At 37.3% G+C, this 20,816-nt stretch overlaps 1 protein-coding gene across 2 annotated transcripts in view; it reads left to right on the top strand.

The window, feature by feature from the left end:
* The window catches only part of WWC2 (WW and C2 domain containing 2), a 103,180-nt gene that overhangs the window by 36,023 nt on the left and 46,341 nt on the right, over nucleotides 1-20,816 (top strand). The window contains exons 2-5 of one of the 2 annotated variants that reach the window (XM_017805158.1): nucleotides 737-846; nucleotides 13,410-13,613; nucleotides 14,575-14,651; nucleotides 19,215-19,294. In XM_017805158.1, coding sequence (XP_017660647.1) covers nucleotides 737-846; nucleotides 13,410-13,613; nucleotides 14,575-14,651; nucleotides 19,215-19,294 — 471 coding nt within the window. The remainder of the gene's footprint in view (nucleotides 1-736; nucleotides 847-13,409; nucleotides 13,614-14,574; nucleotides 14,652-19,214; nucleotides 19,295-20,816) is intronic. The other variant, XM_017805168.1, reaches the window with a different exon arrangement.

Genomic DNA, 20,816 nt, shown 5'->3' on the forward strand with positions numbered 1-20,816 from the left:
ATTTATCGACAGGAAGCTCATACTAATTTCTTTCTTAAAAAAGGAGAAAAAGATGATCATGTAAAGCTCTGCTCAGCCTCAGTTGGAAAAGAGCCCATGTATTATTTTTATCAATCTACTTAATGTAAGAAATAAGTGCTCCATTATTAAAATGAAAAACTTTAATAGTCTGTCTTCCTAAAAAAGCACCACGTGAACATCTAAGGCCCATTAAATGTTACTTATAAAATGTCTGCTCTGTGCACACTGCTGTTTGTTTTATTCAAGTGCATGGATTGATGTGTGCTGCTAGCTGCATCTTAGGTGGTTGCATTCACTTTTCTGACTTTCTTGTCTGTGGTCGTTAGAGAAAATGATCTTGAAATCTTGTTGACTCAAGGTTGAAGGGTCCAGTTCTCCTGGTGACAAATAGGAATGTAGATAATTTTTATTTTTTTTTTACAAGCTATTGGTTGTTGTTTGATTTTAAACTGTCAAATATGAAAGATGTTGCATTGAATTTCTCACTTGAGTTCCTGGACTGAAAAATGTTTGCAGTAATATGTTCTTGGAGGTAATAAATTCAGAAGGATGGAATAGGGGAAAAAAAGTCAAGAGCCAAAACTTTAAGAGGGAGAAAACAACTTGCTTTCCTTTCTCCCTGCAATCTTTCTTTAGTTTCTGTCATAATAGGAATTAATACGAAAAACAAATATATGTATGGAAGCTGTGCCATTGAGTTGTTTCTTTGTTTTAGGTTAACAAAGCCTTTGTCGTTTGCGGATTGTGTTGGGGATGAATTGCCGTGGGGATGGGAGGCCGCGTATGATCCTCAGATTGGTGTATACTATATTGATCACATAAACCGTAAGTATTTTTCAGTTTGCCATATTGATTATAAAAGCAGGTTCATCTTGGTTAGACTCAGAATTCTTGATTAGCATCAAAATGCTGGGGAAAATTTGCCCTTTGGTGTAACATTTTTGGCTTTAAAAGGCTTACAAGAAAATCTGCTGGTACAAAATGGCTACATCTGTTTCTACGTATCTTTTTAATTGCATGGTAATTATGTCTAAACCATACAAAAATAGCAAAATTGGAATACAATGCTATTTAGAGTTACTGAAATGAATATAATTCCGAAAGCATGTCTATTTTCTCTGTATGCATTACTCCATATTAATTGATACCTTTTTCTGTTTTCTCAGAAATAGTATTTAGCAACACAATAACAGAAATTCTATTTGAGAGTAATACCTGAATCTAGGTACCTAGTGCTATATGCTTACTTTAAAGATAGTAAGGTGTCTACAGCCATTTCAGATGCTTTAAGTTAGCAGAGACAACTGCATGGTAGATATGTCATGGACATTAAGAGACCAGTGGCCTTCTGGAACAAAAGCTGGAGACAAGGCTTGCTACACGTGGCATCTCAAACATATGGGCAAGTGAATCGGCCCTGTGGTGTCTAAGCTGCTTTTATAGTCAATAGCTATAGTCAGTACAGTCAGTGTAATGAAAAGTGTGCTGTAGCTGACTGGGTGTCTGCTTTGGAGATGAGGTGATTTAATTTCCTTTGGTTGGGTTGGACTATTACTCTGATAACTAGAATGTGATATTAGATATCAGCTGTGCTTACTGAGCACCTACAGATAGACAACTAGTCTTTAACTGAATCCCACCCAGTAACCTCATTTGTGCTCTTAAAGCCTTGCTTTATTGGAATAGCAATGAGAGTCCTTTGATCTTGCATATGGTATTAGATTTTCATGAACTTTTAAAAATAGGGATGTTCTTGATTGAATTCAAAAGGTGAAGAAAGTAAAGGATTTGCTTCTGAATCTAAATGCTAGTATCAGACTAAACTCATCTCTAACTTCCGCTTTGGCCAAAACCATAACACATAAAGCTGTAAAATTTTGAGAGGCAATTCTAATTTCTGGGTGTTTTGAAAGTGTTTTCAGATCACTGCTCTAATAATTGTGCTCTTTTTATTTCATGTGTGCTCAAAATATTTATTCAGTTCTAAAAAATCTCTTGTAACTTTGTTGTTTGGGTTTTTTTAAGAAAGAGTTTAAATACTTTCTTCACTCTTAATGTAATTTCTATGCATTGAAGGTGAATTCCTGATTATTATGAGCTACTCATGGGTTGAAATTCTGCTTCACACACATGTAAGATGTTGAGACTTGGACAACATTGTCTCTTGAACATTGTAAATGTACTGCAAACACTAATGCTTTCATTTAATAGAGGAGAGTTGTGTATATCCATCTGTATACACGTCTTCTGTGGCTGGGACAAATGTGGTCAGCTTGGTTTTGCTATGTCATGTTAATGCACAAGATGGATATCGAAGTGGTGTGCTTTGGATGTTGGTATACTTACAGTAGTTTCCATCCCTTGTTCAGTAGTGATTTGGTTCTTCTTACATTAACGTATATATTTCTTTGTAGCAATTTCAATTAAACTTCTTATCTTGTACAGTGGTATATTTTAGTTTTGTACACTGTATTTTGCACAGTGTTTTGGTGAGAGTATGTCTGAGTTGTTGGGAGGTAAAAACTGCCTAAGAATCTTACAAGTAGGTCATTTGTCTGATGTGCCAAATGTGGAGATTATAACTTCTACTTCATCTGACTAGGGGTGCATGTGTTGTTTTGATGTCATTGAAATCTCTAGTATGGAGGTCACTTGGAATTAGGGGGGCAAAGCCTTTCTAGAAAACAGTTTTTGTGCCTACTTACTGCTTTATTAGCTTTGTAATAATTCAGATGTATTGGATATGCTTTTTAGATTTGAACTGTTAAAATTTCCTGTCGGGACAGTGGCTGTATTAGAACGAGGAAGACTACCTCTTTCGGAGGTAGTTTTGTTAGATCTCTCTGTTACTGGACAAAGGAACCCAATGAGGGAGAAAACCTGTAGCTACTGCTAGGAGGAGGAACAAATGGATAGATGCCTGAAAAACAGGTTTAATAAAGTAGAATTTCAGGACTCAAAAGTGGCATCTTGAGGGGATGGCACCTCTGGAATAAATCTTCTCCCATGTGTTATGTAGGGAGAGGTGAGTAATGACGTTTCACATTCGCTGCCTTCTGGCTGGATTTATATTAGCAAAGTGTTTGAGGGAAGACACGTTGATTCTTTCCTCTTGCAACCCATAATTGGTTATTCTGAATAGTTTCTCTATTATCTGTCCTTTTTCTCATGTCTTTTTCTATTGTTGTTTCTACTGTGTGCCTCTGTAAAAAGCTATGTTTGATCCAACTGTGAAGTTTCAGGTTGTCCACGGGACTTGGGCCCATTTTACTACAACAGCTCTGATATTGTTAAATTTCTCCAACCAACCCAGTAAGCTACGAGGATCAGGCTAGAACTTAAGGCAATAGACTGTAAATTCAGAAGGTCTTACTCATTTTTTTTTTCTCCTTTTCTGTTAAAAATTCAAGGCTGAAAATGTTAAGGATGGAATTTCCATTAGTGGTCAGATAAGTCTTTACTCCTCTGGAAGGGTGGATATTGGCAAAACTCCCACTGATTTTGAGAAAGCCGTACTAGGCTGGACATTGCAAAGTTCTAATAAAAAAGTCTACTATATTTCTATAACGTAAGTTCTTAAAAAATTATGTAAATCAATGTATATATTATTTTTTCATGATAACTAAATATTTTCCCCATCTGTGTAATTATTTGTCGTAGTCCCTTAGCTTCCCTTCTCTCACACAAACCTGAGAAAAGCCTACTTTCTTTAAGGGCCAGTGCAAACTCTTCTCTTCTGGAGAGGGTTAAGAGTTGTCTGTGAGCAGTCTGGAATTGTAGAACAATCCCTCAGATTCTTTTGGTGTCAATATGTTTAAGTATAATTTAATTTTATTATCATCTCACATTTTCTATACTTTTATATATTTTAATTTTTTTCCCCAAAATGCAGTTTGGGGATTTTTTTTTTTTTTGGTCGTAATGATTGCCTTAGAGCTTTTGCATGATCCTTTTGGATGATATAACCCACTTTGAGAAACACTGACTGAGGTCACTACTTTATGAATATATTACCCCAATTAGGAGTTTTAATGTGATGCTTTCAGCTTCAAGGGAGACCAGATTACAGGCCATCTGGCAAAGCAGAACATGCATATGATGTGGATAGCTAATGCTGTAAGAACTTAAATGCTTACCCTGTGGTTCAGTAGTGCCCTTTGTTAGAGGATGACTGAAGGGATACTATTTGGTGGCCAGGGCCCGAGGAGTTCCTTTTGTGCAGGATCCTTATTACAGTGGTTTGTGAGAGTCTAAAGATTTTAGAACTTATGCTGTTTGCTCTTATAATTGTATATATGTTCTCCTCTGTGTTCATCTACTTCAGCTAATTTGCTGACATTTACTAATTTTACTAAACAACATGGTTAGGAACTCAAAGCAATGCTAACACATAACTATTACTCCACTTTATTTTGTATATCTGCAGGCAAAGTGATCACTTTCAATTTTTTTCCAATTCTTCTGCAGGGTTTTCAACATCAAGCATTAAGTGTCTGAGATGCAAACATTTGTGCTCTTAGAGCTTGGATTTGCAAAACCTTTAAGCTGGTATAATCTTTGAAAGAATTGGTCCTGCTCTATTGCTACCTCTGGCCTTTTGTTCTGTCCCTGCAATGTTTTTGCTTATACTGGCATGAACATTTGCATGGCCAGACAGTGAATCAGATCAGGGAGCCGATTCGAGTTGAAACTAATCTGGTATGGAAAAATAAAAGTTGCTGTTTGTTCTCCTTTCCACACCTCTATTTATGCAAGCAAGAAGTAGAAGGTGACCTGGGGATATGAAAGAACAGTCAAGTGGAAGAAATGGAGGACAGCTACTTTTCGTAGTAGCAGTGGTTACATGTTCTTTGAAATTACATCCTTGAACTTTCATTTATTTGTTCCATGCTCTGTGCAGACTTTTCAGGAAGCAGTTTTGACTCTGAAACTGTGATTTCCAGGTGCACTTCTCTGGTGATGGTGGCAGCTGAAGTAGCAGTCGTTGCTTGCTCTGGTTCCTGCCCCCACATTGTGTCAGTGTGAGGATATGTAGTAAACATGGACAATGGGGAAGTGCTCTGCTTCCTGAGGTGCGAGTTGTTGTCCACCTCTTCTTCCTTCCCCCAGCTGCTCAGTTTTCTGATCTGGATCATTACATGGTGTGTGTTTAGATGAAGAGCTGTGGAGGTAATAGGAGCAAGAAAGGGAAACTTCTACTTCTGGCTTGACATGAATAGTCTAAGAGAATCCTGGACTGGATTCTGCTTTGCCTTCAGCACCCTATGTGTTCCTAAATAACTTACCCTCTTTACTTTCAGTTCCTGTCTTCAGTCTCAGGAATAACAAGGCAAGTGGTTGTTTTCTGCATTACATTGATCTAGTTAACCTATAAAACAGGTACTCTCCTGTTAGTAATGTTTAGTGGCAAAAGTAGCAGAAAGAAACTGAGTGATGGTATTTGAAAGATGATGATAGGAAGGAATAGCTCTTCTCAGCCTAGTACAGTTTCAGACCATCACATTGCTTTCTTTTTGCCATTCTGTACTTTGTATTCAATATGATGTTTTTTCTCCCTGCCTTCCTCCCCAGCACTTTTTTTTCAAAACAGAGTTGGACAACTACCTTCTCTGCTTCTGCAGCTCCTCCCTACTTAGTTTTAATTGTCCCCTTTGGAAGCATGAATGTACCTTTCCAGAAACAGCTTTCCATCACTGTTCATCCACAGAGAAAAAGAAAATTGAGTCAGAGATGCTAAAAAAAAAAGACGAAGGGGTTTGTATCTGCTTAGCTGAAGAATAGAATTCATCAAAGGTTCCTCTTTGCTCACTTAGTGTCCTTCTTAAAATTTCAAAGCCTAACTATTTACCTACACTGTTTGATACTTACAGCACAATATTTTAACTACAGGTATTCTATTTCTTGTTGTAATCTTAAAGGTTTTCATGCTAGTTTATGCCTGTGCAAGTGGTTTATCTAACACATGGACTTTTGTGGATAGACTGACTTTTCTCTGCTCCAACCTGGGACTCTAATACATCTGCATCTATTAAAGTATGCCAGGCTGTATTTTCAGAAAAGGAAGAAATCTGAAAATCCCACCATGAGTCTGCAATTACCAGTAGCTTGAGGGAGTCATGTATCATGATCGTAATTGTGCACTGTTTGTTCCCACAACCTACCACCATCTTCTGAGCAGAAGGTGACATGCAAACAATTATGAAGACTCTTTACTGTCAGCAAACACACATGGTGGAAACTCAAGTGCAGTATATCTTATCTTGAATCTTATTTGTAGGTAAGTGTCTTCTCTGTGCCCTGGCTATAAGAAGGGATTAGAGTAATCTGGTGCATGCTGGCTACAGAAGGGGGGCTCAAGCAATGAAGGCTCTGAATTAAAGATGATTTTACCTGCTGGCATTTATGTAAAGATCATACTCGCATCTTTTTCTAATGTCTTAGTTCTGCTAACCTTAGCAGTAGAATATTGCCTACTTTCTTGATAATGTAGAAAAAGATGCTCAGAGTTTCTACAACATTTTACTCTGAAATATATAAGCATACGTTACCTGATATCTCGAGGAATCTGATAGTAAAAGTCTTTGAATAAATCTTTCTTGCAAATCTGCTCATACTTACACAGTATAGCTGGAAAAAGTTCTCATTTTCTCTCTTTGCTCAAATTCAGACACAGAATTATTTTATGGAGAAGTGAAGAAGGTATCTGGAAGAGAGGATTCCTTTTTTTGGGATGAAAGTTTGATGCAGGAAACAAACTGTAGAGACGTCAATTTTGAACATACTCTAAATAACCTAATTTTCATCCATGTCTCTCTTTACTTTTGTAAGTATTTTTAAAAGCAGGTGGGGAAAAGGAATAAGAGAAAAAAAGCATTCAGAAAGCATTTGCTATGTAAACAATAAAGTACATTCCTTTAGGCAGTCTAGTAACACTTGGTTATTCTCCCTGAAACTACTGCTAGTGTATTTGCTCCTTTGCTAAACATTGACTTGCATCTCAATTGCCTGCAATATTTGTTATGCCATTTGAAGTACAGTGTAGTAATATTTGCACTTTTTTTCCCTAAATGTAGTTTTGGTTTGCATGCAAAAGTACTGGAGATTTGAAAGCCAGTTTGTTTATCAAATAATGTGGGATATACTTGTAGAATAAACATATCCATAGTGATTATGTAATGTTGTTGATAAAACTGCTTTCACCACTCACCACTAAGCTAAGTCATATTATCCTGTGATAGTTAGTATCAGACACCATTTTTCCTCTGATATGATACGTGGAAGGATTGGTTTTGGGTTTTTTGTGCCATCTGCAGACATTTTTGTGCAAGATACCATTGAAATCCTGATTCTCCTTTGCTGCGCCTGACCCTAGTCTGGCTGGCCTGCAGCCCTTTTCTGGGGGCTTGCTCTCAGCATGCAGTAAGCTGATTTCCAGGTATCTCCTCCTTCTCAAACCACCTCTGTGGAGTAGAATGTACAGCAGAGGTATTGGGTGCTGTTGAAAAACCAGTATGGATTTAACTTGTGTACTTTCTTCAGCCACTGGGTTCAGGAGAGGCTCCCAGTGAGAAGGGATCCTGAATGTAGTCAGTTGTTGGGTTTACGGTTTTGAGGCCTGTCTTATTCTCTTGAAGGTGGAGTTCTGTTTGGTTGGAAGGAGTAGTCCTGCAATTATTATGCAAGATAACCAGAGATGTTATCTTGCATAATAATCAGGTGTAATGGAGTTATCTTTTCATCAGTTACTCTTTCAGGCAGAGAAATTGCCGCCCTGATGCAGGGTATCTAGCTCAGCTGTGACATGCAGTAGTTCTGCATCAGTTAGAACTACCCTCTTTTCAGGACTTAGCCAGTGCAGTTTTGCTGCCTCTTGTCTGGTAGTTCTGGTTTCCAGGTTTGGAAATTTTCCTGTAAGTGAAATTTTCTAGTATATGAGGAAGAAGGTGCATGGTACTGATGAGTAGATCCATATTTAAGAATCCAGTGGATCTGTAAGTAGGCTTACTGCTGCCAAAAAAAGAGATTATTGCCCCAGCTGTGTAGTTCTTCCTTTATACTGGCTCACTGGACCTTTGGTAGCATATCACAACTCACTTAACCTGCCAGAACGTGATCATCTGCTTTTATGTTATCTTCTGGAGCCAGTTAGTGTTTGGGTGGGTTTAGTACATAAAACAGGTTTTGCACTGGATTGAGTTAGCACCAGAGACTGTGTAAAAGAGAACTTGTGAATGTGTAATGTTGGGGAGTGTGGGTTTGAGGTGATATGATGGAAACCATCACTGCCAAAAAGGAGAGCTATTGCACAGCTCCAGCTGTGGTGTGCAACTCCCCTCCGCTCTCCTTTCTAGAGATCTTAGGTCTCCGGTCCTCATTTCTTGCCAGGTCAGTTAGTTTCCCTTGGAATAGCCTCTCTTTGGAGATGATGATTCTGCAACATTTACGAACTGGAATAATATGGGCATGTGTTTAAATGTATGAGAGTTCTCTCTTCAGAGTCAAAACTATGTAATGATTTTTGTCTCCTCTTGCTGTGTATTTGTCCTCCTCAAGTAGCAATTTAGCATATATGGCTTTTGTTTTTCCACATTGGATTGCTTGAGACTACTTGTTCTCTAACTGTGTTGCCTAAATGCAATGTGTCTAACTGAACATTATTTACATGTGGGTTGTTCTAGACCCAGCCAGTGCTATTATTTTTTTTTTTTTTGGCAAGGGGAGATGTTGGAAACTATTGCTTCCACATATTGTTAATCCTGTAGTAAAATGTTCAATTCTCTCATGTCTCACAGTAGGGTGCCAAGGAGCCATTCCCTTTCCTGTGGGATTTTCTAGTGGGATTTTAATTTCGTATTTTATGGAAATAAGATCTACTGCTGATAAGGTAATAGTTTCCTTCTGTTCAAGTAGACTGTAAAATTTTGGCAGAGCTGCTCGATAGTAGACAGGAACATAACGTATGAAAATATCTCATTTAAAAACATTGACATGCCTTACTATCGCCTGTATTCCATGTATAATATATATCCTGTCTGTAATTACACAGAGCACGCATAACATTGCTGCCCTTGAAGCACACTCCAGCCAAAAGAATAAACAAAACTTTCAAGGCAGAAAGTCAGTCCTGGCATTTTGATTTTGAATTATTGTTTGGGCCAGCTTTTTTACTGAGTTTAAGTGCATGAAACCTATCTGGCAGTGACCCAAGAAGAGCGCATTTCATGAATAGCAGTATGATTAAAGCCAGCACAGCTTCCTCTTCTGTGTTACAGGGCTGTGATCATTTCACTGCACAATAACGTTCTTGGGTGGAGCATTGCCATCCTGCCGTTTGTGCAGTTCCGCTGGGCGAGACCACAGAATTTCCCCCCTAATCTGGGTAGTCATTCAGTTCTTTAAAAATAGGAGGAAATAAATTGCTTGTTTATTATTTTTTCATAAATTTATTAACTATGCACTTGCAGTAATTTGTTTCAAGTTAAATTAATTGGTTTTAAACTAAGATCTCTTAACAGAATTGAGTAATTTTGCTTTGCAAATGGCTTTGCCAAACGATTACACAAACCAATACAAATTAGGAATGTGTAACCTGAATATTACACTCACCACCACCTTCTCATTCTGTTACTATGGATCATTATTTTTGCATTGTGGTTGGACAGAGGAAGTTGTTTTATACAATTTTTTTTTTAATCAAAGTGGTTGTCTTCATAGGGCCTGATGTACAACTCTTAGTTGTTTAAAGATCCTTTAGTTCATACCTGTGTTTCTGTAGAAAGTTTTGGAGAGGCCCTGCCAAAGGGGGATGGTTTGTCATTCTCCACTAATGTTTGAAGTCCAGTTTACATTTTCTAGAACAGATGCAACTCTACAGCTCTATCTACTGTTCATTACCAGTGCTTACTCCTCACCTGATGTTCAGAAATAACATCTTCCCATCCATGTAGCTAGCAATCTGCTGCGTGATTCGTATGTGCCGCAGACAAGGTTATAAGGCATCCTGTTGCAGTCACCAGTGGAAACATTTATCTGCCTTAAAAAGGAATGAGATCTCCCTAGTTTATTTTACATCAGCTGTTGAATAATAAGAGTAGGAAAAAGTTTGGATGTTCTTTGTGATTTAAATCTCATTTTGGTTTAAGCATGAAGGGCTTCACAGCTCATTTCTGAATGTTCAGCAAGCCGCTCCCTCAATGACTTGCATGTTAACTATCCCAATAATATTTTTGTGTGTACAAGTTTGACCTTAACAGCAGGTGCTTGAAACATTCTTGTCCAAGGAAAAAAATCCTTATCTTTCTGAGGCTTTACTCTGAGAAGTATAAATATTTGGTTTTGAAAGAACCCTGCTTTTAAAAAGAAATTGTTGGCTCCTGGAAGGTCCATGTGCTCAAATGAACATACTTTTCAAAATGCAGCGCTACAGTACCAGAAATATTGTCCATAGTTCTGTCTTTGGGGTTTTTTTTGCTCTGAAGGGTAAACCTACTGATTAAAATGGAGATGATTGAGAAGTGTATATATATATATATATATATACACACACACACGCATACATGAACAACTTGCCAAACAAGTGATATGCTTTTTTGGGTACAGTGAAAAATATTCAGAGTCTTCTCTGTTTGGTAAAAGTTTAGTAACAATTCTGGGATAGTCATTACACACTGCTTTGCTTTTTCCATAATGATGTATTTTCACACCTGAGTGTTTGTTCCGGAATAAAATATGTAGATAGAATCGGCTGAGAGTAATTTGACCAGTCAATGTACCTACAGAGGCAAATACCCAAACCCTTGGTATGCTGAAGTTACAGTGCACGATTTTTAAAATGCAGGGTCACCTTTAACTCATTTATGACTATCAGTATAAAAGTTCTAAATATATCAGTATAAAAGCTCATATATAATCATAGTATTGTTTTGTGCTTGCAGCTTGAGGAGACAAAAAGAAAGTGTTGGATTGTGTTTGTCAGCAATACAAAATAATCTGTTGTTGATCAGCTTTGTCCTTCTCTTGCAGTTGCAAGGACAGGGCATCTGTAGGCCACATTTTAGAACTCTGCAGGCTACATTTGGTCTTTGGGCTGCATGTTGAGCAATCCTCACTTAAAACCTACAAAGCAATTACCTACAACATGCTCGAAGATGAGACCTTCCAATCTTGTAAGATTATTTGGTGGCTGCTGGTTGCACTCTTAAAACACAATCACATCATTACATTCTTCTAAAAAACCACCATAACTGCGTTTATCGTATTTGATCATTGACCCATGAGAATCCTGCTTCATGCTCTTCATCCTGCTTCACAAAAAAGGACAACTCTGGAAACCAGCACTTCTTATCTTGTGTAAATAACTGTGAATGTGGAGTGTGTTAAAGCACAACAACAATAAGTGGGCACAGATAGGAACATGTGTTGCCCATTTAGGAGAGAAAAGGTATTGATTTGCTTCTTTGTGTGCCCAAATATCTTTGTGTAAAAGAGCAGGTGGCTATAAACATGGATCTGTGTGTATGTGTGTCTATAGCTATAGTTAGTTTTTTGGAGAGAGTGTTCCTGTTAGGGTTATTGAAAAACCAACTGTGTATAAAGCTTCTCTTCTTTAATCTTTTATGCACCACACTTGGATTTACGTGGTTTATACTCTCTGTGCATCCACTGTGCACATCTAAGAAATGGCTTTCCCAGGTAGATAAGTCACATTTATAAATGATAGACGGAGGGTGTTTGTGTATTTTAAAAGCATCAGTATTTTCATAGATAATGTCAGTTTAGAATTCTACAGGGTTAGTTTTACAAAATGCTGCTTTTCTTTGCATGTCTTTTTGTTTATGTGATATTATCAAGAGAAAAGGCTTTTTAAAAACTGGTAGTTAGTGTTGGAAATTGTTATTAACCAGAACCTGCCCTTATCAGCTTTCACTGTTACAAAACCTGTTCTCATATATGGAGTTGAAAGAGTGCCTTTTCCCAAGAGTGCACTTCAGCTACAGTTTGGAGCAATCATATTGATTCTACTGCAGTTCTTTTTCCTCTCCATGTCTTCAGCCACTTGTTCCCTTCCCCTCTCCCCCCCGCTCTGCATTGGTTTCCACAGTAAAGCAACTCAAAGGACTAAAGTGATAGAAATCTAACCCAGAGAATAAACATCCCTCCTACTTTTTGCAGAAAAATTCTGAAGTAAATACTTTGCACTTAAATACTTTGGTACTAAATGTTAGTTTTTATCTCTGTAGATCTCTGCAGATTTACAGTATGTGACCTAGGAAGTTAGGTGCACATTTGCATTTAGATTTCAGACTTTTCGTGGCTATGTCTTATGAGAATGTTTTTGTACTTACTACAGCTTTTAAAGGAAGTATATTCATTGTACAACTTCAAAAAGTGCTGAACTAAGTCAGGGAGATAAGGTTGACAATTCAACCACAATTCATCCTCTTCGTATGTTTACATTAAAATAAAATGTCAAAACCTGCACTTATATTGATCTTATCATACACCTTCTTAATATATACCACTATGTATGTCTGATCCTCTTGTCTACGCATCTGTCTACAAGTCTGTCTTCTGTGTGGCTGCTGGAGTTAAAATGCTTGACCTGAAACCTGTCATGAATTAAAGGCCTGTTCCAGCCTACTCATTTATATTACCTGACTAGTCAGTGAAAAGGAGACACCTCAAAAAACCAGTTTGGTCCCAAATATCTTGGATACGGGTCTTTGATGGAGTAAAGTACCCTCTGAGGGCAGCCCTCTCTTGTCTATTGACCGTAAAAGGAAGTTGTGTATTGGATCAGATGTCTAGAAGGAATAGGGATAGAGTTAAGTGAGGTGATCTGGAGAGTTAATGATCTATTGGTTCAGTTATAGGGGGAAAAATAAAATTGTTTTTGTAGAGTGAAAGGAGAGAGATAACCACTAAAATCATGCATAACATACGGCTGTAAAAATTAATGAAGTGGGGAGGAAGGGGTTGAAAAACTGTAATTTTTCAAGATTGATTTTAATTTTAATTTAAAGATTGATTTTAATTTTTGTACAGAAGTGCATTAAATTTTAAGATGTCATTGAAAGACTTTGTTGATCCCATTATTTCCAAATACTCTGATGCAAAAAAAATTTTTTTTTTGAGTTTTAGGATGTTACTAATTCAAAATTGAAGACACAGGAATGAATGTACATAAGCATTTGCCTATTGTACCTTGCATTCTAATTTTGTAACTGATCCCTTAAGTACTGTTTCTTACACACACTGTTGTGGCAGACAAAGTTAAGCACCTGCTCAATAGCCAAACTCTAACTGTGGATTACAGCAAAGAAGCAATTTTAGTTGTCAATGGGTTTCAGCAGAGGTCTCTTTAAATCCTTTATTTTATTCCTATAAAGAAACAACACAAATAGAAGATCCCAGGAAACAATGGCGTCAAGAACAAGAGAGAATGTTAAAAGATTATCTTATGATAGCCCAGGATGCTCTCAGTACTCAGAAGGAACTGTACCAGGTGAAAGAACAGAGACTGGCACTTGCACTGGATGAGTATGTACGGTTGAATGGTGCCTACAAAGAAAAGTCAAGCTCTCGTACAAGCTGTAAGTACGGTTTAGAGTACAATGTAACTCCTTTGATCTGTGCCTTGCAGGGGATCCTGTTTCTCTTTAGGATGAGTTTTAAAGGTTTGCTATGAACACCTTGTACTCTGGCTTTTTTAGAGATAGCATCCCTGCATTATTTATTTATTTAATAGAAAGGTATTCTGCTGGCGAGAACCCTCTTCTCTCTGGTACAATTGAACTCCTTTGAGCCATGATTTAGAACAGTTGGCTCTGAAATCTGTTTTGTCATGCAGTTTGTCAGGACAAAATTCTGCTAGATCTAGGTTCAAAGTAAATAGGATCTCTCGCCTTCATGTGTGCATACTGAAATGATCCTACTGTGGTGACAGGTGTCTGTGATAGACCAAGAAAGGAATTTGTTACTGATTTATAAGAAGACCAGACAATAATTCTGTAGCCTGTGTGCTGTGACCAGGGGTGAAGCAGAGGTACACATCACAGTGTTGGGCAAGGAATCAGCACACAGTAAAGCACTGTCAGAGGCCTGTTATTGGCCAAACAGCTCTCTTAGAAGTAGACAGTGTGATAAGAGTAGCACGTACATCTGCAGAAGGACTGAGTACCAGGCTTCTGAATAAATCTGCTTTCCAGAGATCTCCTTAGAAATTACAGCTTTCAGGAAGGAAGTGATCACAAGATGGCACACAGGATAGAAAGCCAGGGAGAATTAGATGCTACTTTAGGATCCTGGGATAAGTAAATGAGAAGAAATGCCATACAGTAGTAGGGGAAGTAAGAGGAAATTTTTGATTATTCATTAATTATTGCCATACTGTAATGCTGACTACTCTATAAAGGCTTTTTTTAAAAAAGTATTATATGTTTTTCTGCAAATTGTAGTTTTTGATCAATGTGGATTCATCCAGGAAGGGACCAATTAGTGATTTAAAAGTACTTAAATATTTGTCTTTTTTTTTTTCTGTCTTTTTAAAAAAAGTGTTTTCAGGCTCCTCATCAAGCACAAAGTATGACCCTGACATTCTGAAGGCTGAAATCTCCACTACAAGATTAAGGGTGAGAGTACTTAACTCATATTCATTTGGATTCTCTCTGCAAAGTTTATGACTATAGAATAAGCACAGCTTGAACTAGCAGTTGTATCTTGTACCCTGGTACTGAAACTTCCTAATATACTAATTAGATACCATTCAGAGGTTTTAAATTAATTTTTAAAGCTGTCCCTGGTACTTTCAAGTAACGCATTTTGGGGAACCTTTGACAGATATTCTGAGTAGATGTGGGTTTAAATAAATCTCATAACTATTTTCAGTTATATGCTTTTGTTTCTAAAAGAAATAGTAAAAATAGAAACGTAATAGCCAAAGTGAGCTGCAGCTAGATGACTTTTTACACAACCTTTCTTCTGTTAGAAATGCATCATAAGCTACATGAACTGCCTCAGAAGTTTCTGTTGGTTAGAAAAACACTTTTCAATAATAGTGTGAAATCTCTCTCTGTTTTGTCAAAATGTAACAATTCAGATCAAGGATGAAAGTTCGTGTCTGCATGTTGAAATTGCTAATGAACACAAATCCATTATTTGGTCAACTGTGTTTGGTATGGTCACTAACAGACTGTAAAGAACTTTCATTCACAGTTTAGTCTCTAGTGAATTTATCTTGAATAAGGAGGAAATGATGTGGAAGACATTTAAAATATATATATAGGGAGTTCATTTATTTCAGCTACGGCATATAACGCTCTATGGATATCTTAGACTTTCTGTAGTTAATAATGAAAAAAGTTAAATCAAACCATTTAAAAACCATTAAATCAAACCAGGTTAAAAAGACAGCACCTCACAGCATATCTCTTCGATGTGGCCTGAAATACGGACTGGGGGAGCAGAAGCAGCACAAGGAACAGCATTTACTCAGCTCTTCCATTGCCCCCTCCTGGTTTCTGCACAGAGCAGCACTCATAGAAGCCTCAGAGAGTAACATTCTCCTTCACCTAGAATAAGAGTTGTGATTAGGAATCTAAACAATTAATGTTTAAAAGGAACTGTGGAATAGTTCATTAAAATTATAAAACCCAGTATAAATCAGGGATGGAATTTACCCTAAAACTGGTATCTGGATGTTGCCTTCCTGCCTACTGAACACCTGTTTCTCCTTAACAAACTCAATTTGTAGTCCCTTATCCTTTAAGGAGAAGGGACGGTGGCTAGTGAGGGAACTTATTTTAATGCTGGAGGAGGTGGGAGGAAAGATTTTGTAAATTTAGTAGGAAGAATCAACAGCAGTAAGGAACAAGAAAGAAGAGACAAGGTGATAACTTATTTCTAAAATGAGTGAAGCAGTAACAGATGTTTCCTTTGGCAAGGTAATCACTAGTATATTTGGGAAATTAACAATGTTGTTGAAGAACACAACACATGACCAAATTTAAATATAGTCACCTACAGGTCAGACATGGTCCTGTGCTCACTTTTTCCCACTACCATTGACTGCAGATCTACAATTTGCTCACCAAGGAGAGAGTCAGATGTGTTAATCACAGTAATATGTTTTTTGGAGGTGCTTTCCTCTCTTCATTGTTTCTTGGAGTCAAGGAGTCTAATATCCTGCTGGTTCCCAACACCTGATTTGTTGGCGTTGCAAAGTCCTGCATATGTGGCTAAAATAGGTGACCTGAATCTTGTCTGCAGAGTTTAGAAGGGTGCAGTCCAAGAATATCTGTATCAGCGTAAAGTGTGTTGTCATCCATCCAAAGCCACTGGATATGAAAATTGATATAAGAAAAAGTGGAGCCCTGTGATGCTAGGGCTGGAAAGTGGTTTTCATGGAAGATGGCAAGAGAGGTATGGCTGTTATCATAGTTTACCCTTATTTGAATGTTTGAGGATGCTTGCTAATATGCCACCTTTGGGCATTTTGCAGTATATGCATGCGTGGACTTAATGAGAAACAAAGTCATTAGTAAGCTGCTAGCCAGTTACTTAGAATTTGCACATTGTTTAGTGAACTATTGGGTCAGTTGTACTAGACCTGTTTCTCTCTCTCACAGTATCTGAGGCTTACTGGTATCATCAGGTTAGTGGTGGCTGGAGGGGGGAAACTCAGCATTCAAGGCAGTTCTGAGTTGGCCTTTGGCCTTTTCCTTGTTAGCTGTGCATAATATGCCCGTGCACAATATGGAGCCTTCTGGATACATGAATTGCTTATTGTGCAATAGTTTGTGGAGAAAATATGACAGAAATCAGATAGCTATTAAATGAAATAAGGAGAAGAAAGATCTTTCTCACCAGATTAAAATTGAAGGATCTGATCCTACAGTGGACTTTGAGTGGGCCTATTCGGGGTCTTAATTAGTAATCATTAAGATAACTCAAACAGCACAAAGCATATGTGATCACAGTAAGTTTTACGCAGCAAGCAAGCAGGGAAGGCACCTTTATAAAATAATAAGGGGGGGGAGGGCAGGGGCAGGGTGGTCGTGTTGTTCCATTAGTACTCAAGTGCTGGGAATAGAAGGGGCTTAGCACAAGAGCCTGCTTGAAGATGCAGTTAGAAGGAGGAAGCGAGAGACCTGTTAGGTGACTGAGGATGATGTGCAGAAGCAGTAGGAAGGGGATGAATGTTAAAACAAGTGAAGAGCTGTGAAAAACCAGGAATTATATGAAAGTTTTGAAGGTGAAGACAATGAGCCTAAGAATAGTTTAATGCAGGTATGATGCAGTAAACACATTCTATATTATGATGTAGGTCACATCCTTCTAGGATAACGCGCCCAACTCACATTTCTTGATAATGAAATGATGATGAAGTACAGCAGAGAACACTCAGAAGATGTTCTTGAGGAAAATGTAATGGTTTCTGAGAGATCCAGTCCTCTAAGTTGAAATCAAGTGTGCCTTCTGCTATTACTGTAAATTCACATTTCTGATTTTAAAAGAAATAAGTTTTCTGTATTTTTCAGAAAAATTCATAGTTGTTTCATATTTTACACATCACTTTACCTGGAACATTTCCTTTTACCTTGATCAGAACACTTGAGAGATTACTCTTGGGGTTTTCATTCTAGTCAAGGAAGAAATAAAGAGCACTGAATCTGTACTTAGAGACGTTGTGTATTTATTGTGATAACTATTCAGTATAGTCAAAATAAAAAGTTTTCTGTCAAGTAATGCAACTAGTATGATAGTTTCCAAAAGCCTGAACCTTACCCCTCATCCAAAAAACAGATTTTGCTTTGGAGAAAATGGAGATTAAAAACATTCTATTTCTGTCACAGAAAGTTCGTTAGCCAGAAACTACAAACTTGAATGCCTAAGTATCATTCATAAACCCGTATGAAGGCTGTGCAAATCACTAGTTATTTTAGAAATTTAAAGAATTTTAAGTCTCTTGGAAAGCTTCAGCAGCTGCTGGTGCTCAGTACTTTTAGTCGCCTGGCATGTTGGGAATCTCACTTTTTTTTTTCTTCTTTTAATTTGAAGAATATCAGCAAGTAGGAATTCTATTGGGATTTGGATACAAAACATTTTGGAGATGTATTTTGAAGTTAATTTCAGTTAAAGTGGTCTAAATTCTTAATATAATAAATTTTTCAAAAGAGTTGGATATCTGAGGACCTTATAAAAACAAGTGAGAATTTCTCGGTGGTAGGTGACAGCAGGGGTCTTTCAGCTTTTCCTTTTTTTCACCCTAATGATTGGAAAATTAGAAAGTGTAACAATATCTGGCTAACGTGTGTGGTACAAACAAGCCAGATATAAATGTATGAATACCAAAATCTGGTACTCCGCACTTCAAGGAGACATTTGTCTCTATGTGTATGCTGATAATTCATTTGTGTTTAAGTGCATTCCTTTTTGGGTACTCCAGAAATTTTGTTTCAAACATTTGGAAAATATGGCATTAAAAATTAAATGGAGGATTTTTTATTCAATCTCGATTCATAAATATTTTGTAATGTACTCATATTTGCTAACATCTGAAGTAGCAATATTAAGATTAAGAAGCAATTGACCATACAAATTTAGGGAAAGTAGAGAATGTTTTTCGAAGGATATTTCGATTAAATAGACATGTATATTTGTGATCCATATGTGTTTAGTGATTGTTGTCTTTGAACTCAATGAGTGTAAATTATATATTTAGGGATCCAGTGTCTGGAAAGCTGTATAAGAAAGGATGGTTCATAGGGGAAAAAAAGAGTCTTTTACGCTGTCTTTTACAGTGCAAATTATTGAGAGCTTCCAGGAATGAAAAAGTGAAAATATAATAAGCCTAAAAGTAAACAGGCATGTCCCTGTAGGACAGTTGGAATGCATGCTTAACAAGTGAGAAGTAAATTACTTGTTAAAGTTCTCTCAGGTTTAATAACGCAGTGTGGTATCAATACAAATAAGGAATGTGATTTAATCTGCTTGTGTCCCTTTAATACTAAAGCATGTTGCCCATAGACATCAGGAAGAGAACAGATCCTTTTTTTTTTTTTAATGTGTGTCAGTAGAGCAATTTACTCTTTTTCTCTTATCTGATGTAGAGCATACAGTAATTGTTCAAAGCCATGTGTTACACCATTTAACAAGAGGAATTTTCTAACTCTTGCTTTGATTTAACACACAAGGTTAAGAAGCTGAAGAGGGAACTCTCTCAGATGAAGCAAGAGCTGCTGTACAAGGAACAGGGCTTTGAAACACTGCAACAGTGAGTAAAAGAAAATAGTAGAAACTGACGTAATTCAGACACCTAATTTCTTTTTTTTTGGCATGGAATTGAATCCATTTTATCTGAGAGAAATATTGTGGGGAAACAGGGGAACCTAGTAACTCTTTTTGTTGTAGTTAGGAAGCAGGAAATCTGTAGAAATGGCAAACCTTTTGTGCAAGTGTCAACATGAGAAATCTGTCTCCCCTCTTATTCTTTTTCATGAGGTAACTTGTGTTGCAGAGAGGCAGAAAGAAGGGTGGTTAAGGGTCCGTAGGATTAAATTAGCTACTTTGTGTGTCCCATTTAAAGTTATTTTTTTTAAATTTTGAAAAAGTAATTAGGTCTGTCTTTCCTCCTTCCTCACCCTTGAGCTCAAAAGAGATAGAGAGAAGGGTGCTGTTCTTGGAGGTATGAATGGTACACAACTGTGCAGGGTTTTAAATTAGTCACAATTTGAGGATTAGAGACCTGACTTTCTTTGTTCCAGTTGCTGGAATGCCTGGTGTCCAAAGGGCTGATGCTGAACCGGATGAGCTTTCTGGGTGTTTAACCAACTGGATTATTAGGGAATGAATTTTTTTCAGTCTGAGCAATCCCTGCTACTCCTGACTTACAAAATTGGGCCCTAAAATATTAGACATTACTGGAACTGTCACCACAAAGAACTTGCTGCAGAGGAAACTTTGCTAACAAGTGTGTTTTCGTGACTAATGTGAAGAGAAATTTATTAATGCTAGTTGTTTTCTGTAGTATGTACCCATATGTTCTATGGTATGTACCCATACATTAAGGATACATTTACAGTAAAATGTTGAGCTGTTTGCTCTTAGTACACTAGTTCCAGTAGCAAAAGCAGTGTTGCAGCATTAGTGTAATATTGTCTGGAATCATTTACCCTTTTCCTCAGGACCTCCTGTGTTTGGCAGGATGCTGTCAGATAGGTAATAATCTCTATCCCGGAGAGCTTGAGAAATACATACAGAAAATGGACAAAAGGTGGGAAAAAGGAAGAGCATTTCCATATTCCAGATAGAGGACTAAAATGCGGAGAAGTGATTTGCAAAGGATGACAGAGCATCTGTGTTTGGAGCTGAGTGATTGGAGTTCATTTCTCAGTTTTAATCAAAACACCTTGTAAGCTATTGCCTGTGTATTTTAACGGATCACTTCTAAAAAACAGGCATTTTTTTAACTGTGAGAAAGAAAATCTGGTGTAGGAAGTGACCAGTCATAATCAGAAACATGTCAAAATGGATGAAAAATGTGGGGTTTTTATATGAAGAGTTTGAAGTCAATTTGGGACTGAAAACTCTCAGCACCTAAGGAGGATCCTTCTTCATTTTGACTTAAACAGAAATGTAAGATTTGTCTGTTATTTAAATATAAAAAGACCAGCAAGGATAGATGATTGAATTTAACCATAAATCGGATCTCATTTGTAGTAAAATTTGGAAGAAGAAAGACGTATTGATTCTAAAGCTTAAGGTAATAAAAACTCATGCTGCTGTCCCAGGATTAA

Source organism: Lepidothrix coronata, unplaced genomic scaffold (genome assembly GCF_001604755.1).
Source record: "Lepidothrix coronata isolate B3197 unplaced genomic scaffold, Lepidothrix_coronata-1.0 Scaffold0, whole genome shotgun sequence".
NCBI classification, from domain to species: domain Eukaryota; kingdom Metazoa; phylum Chordata; class Aves; order Passeriformes; family Pipridae; genus Lepidothrix; species Lepidothrix coronata.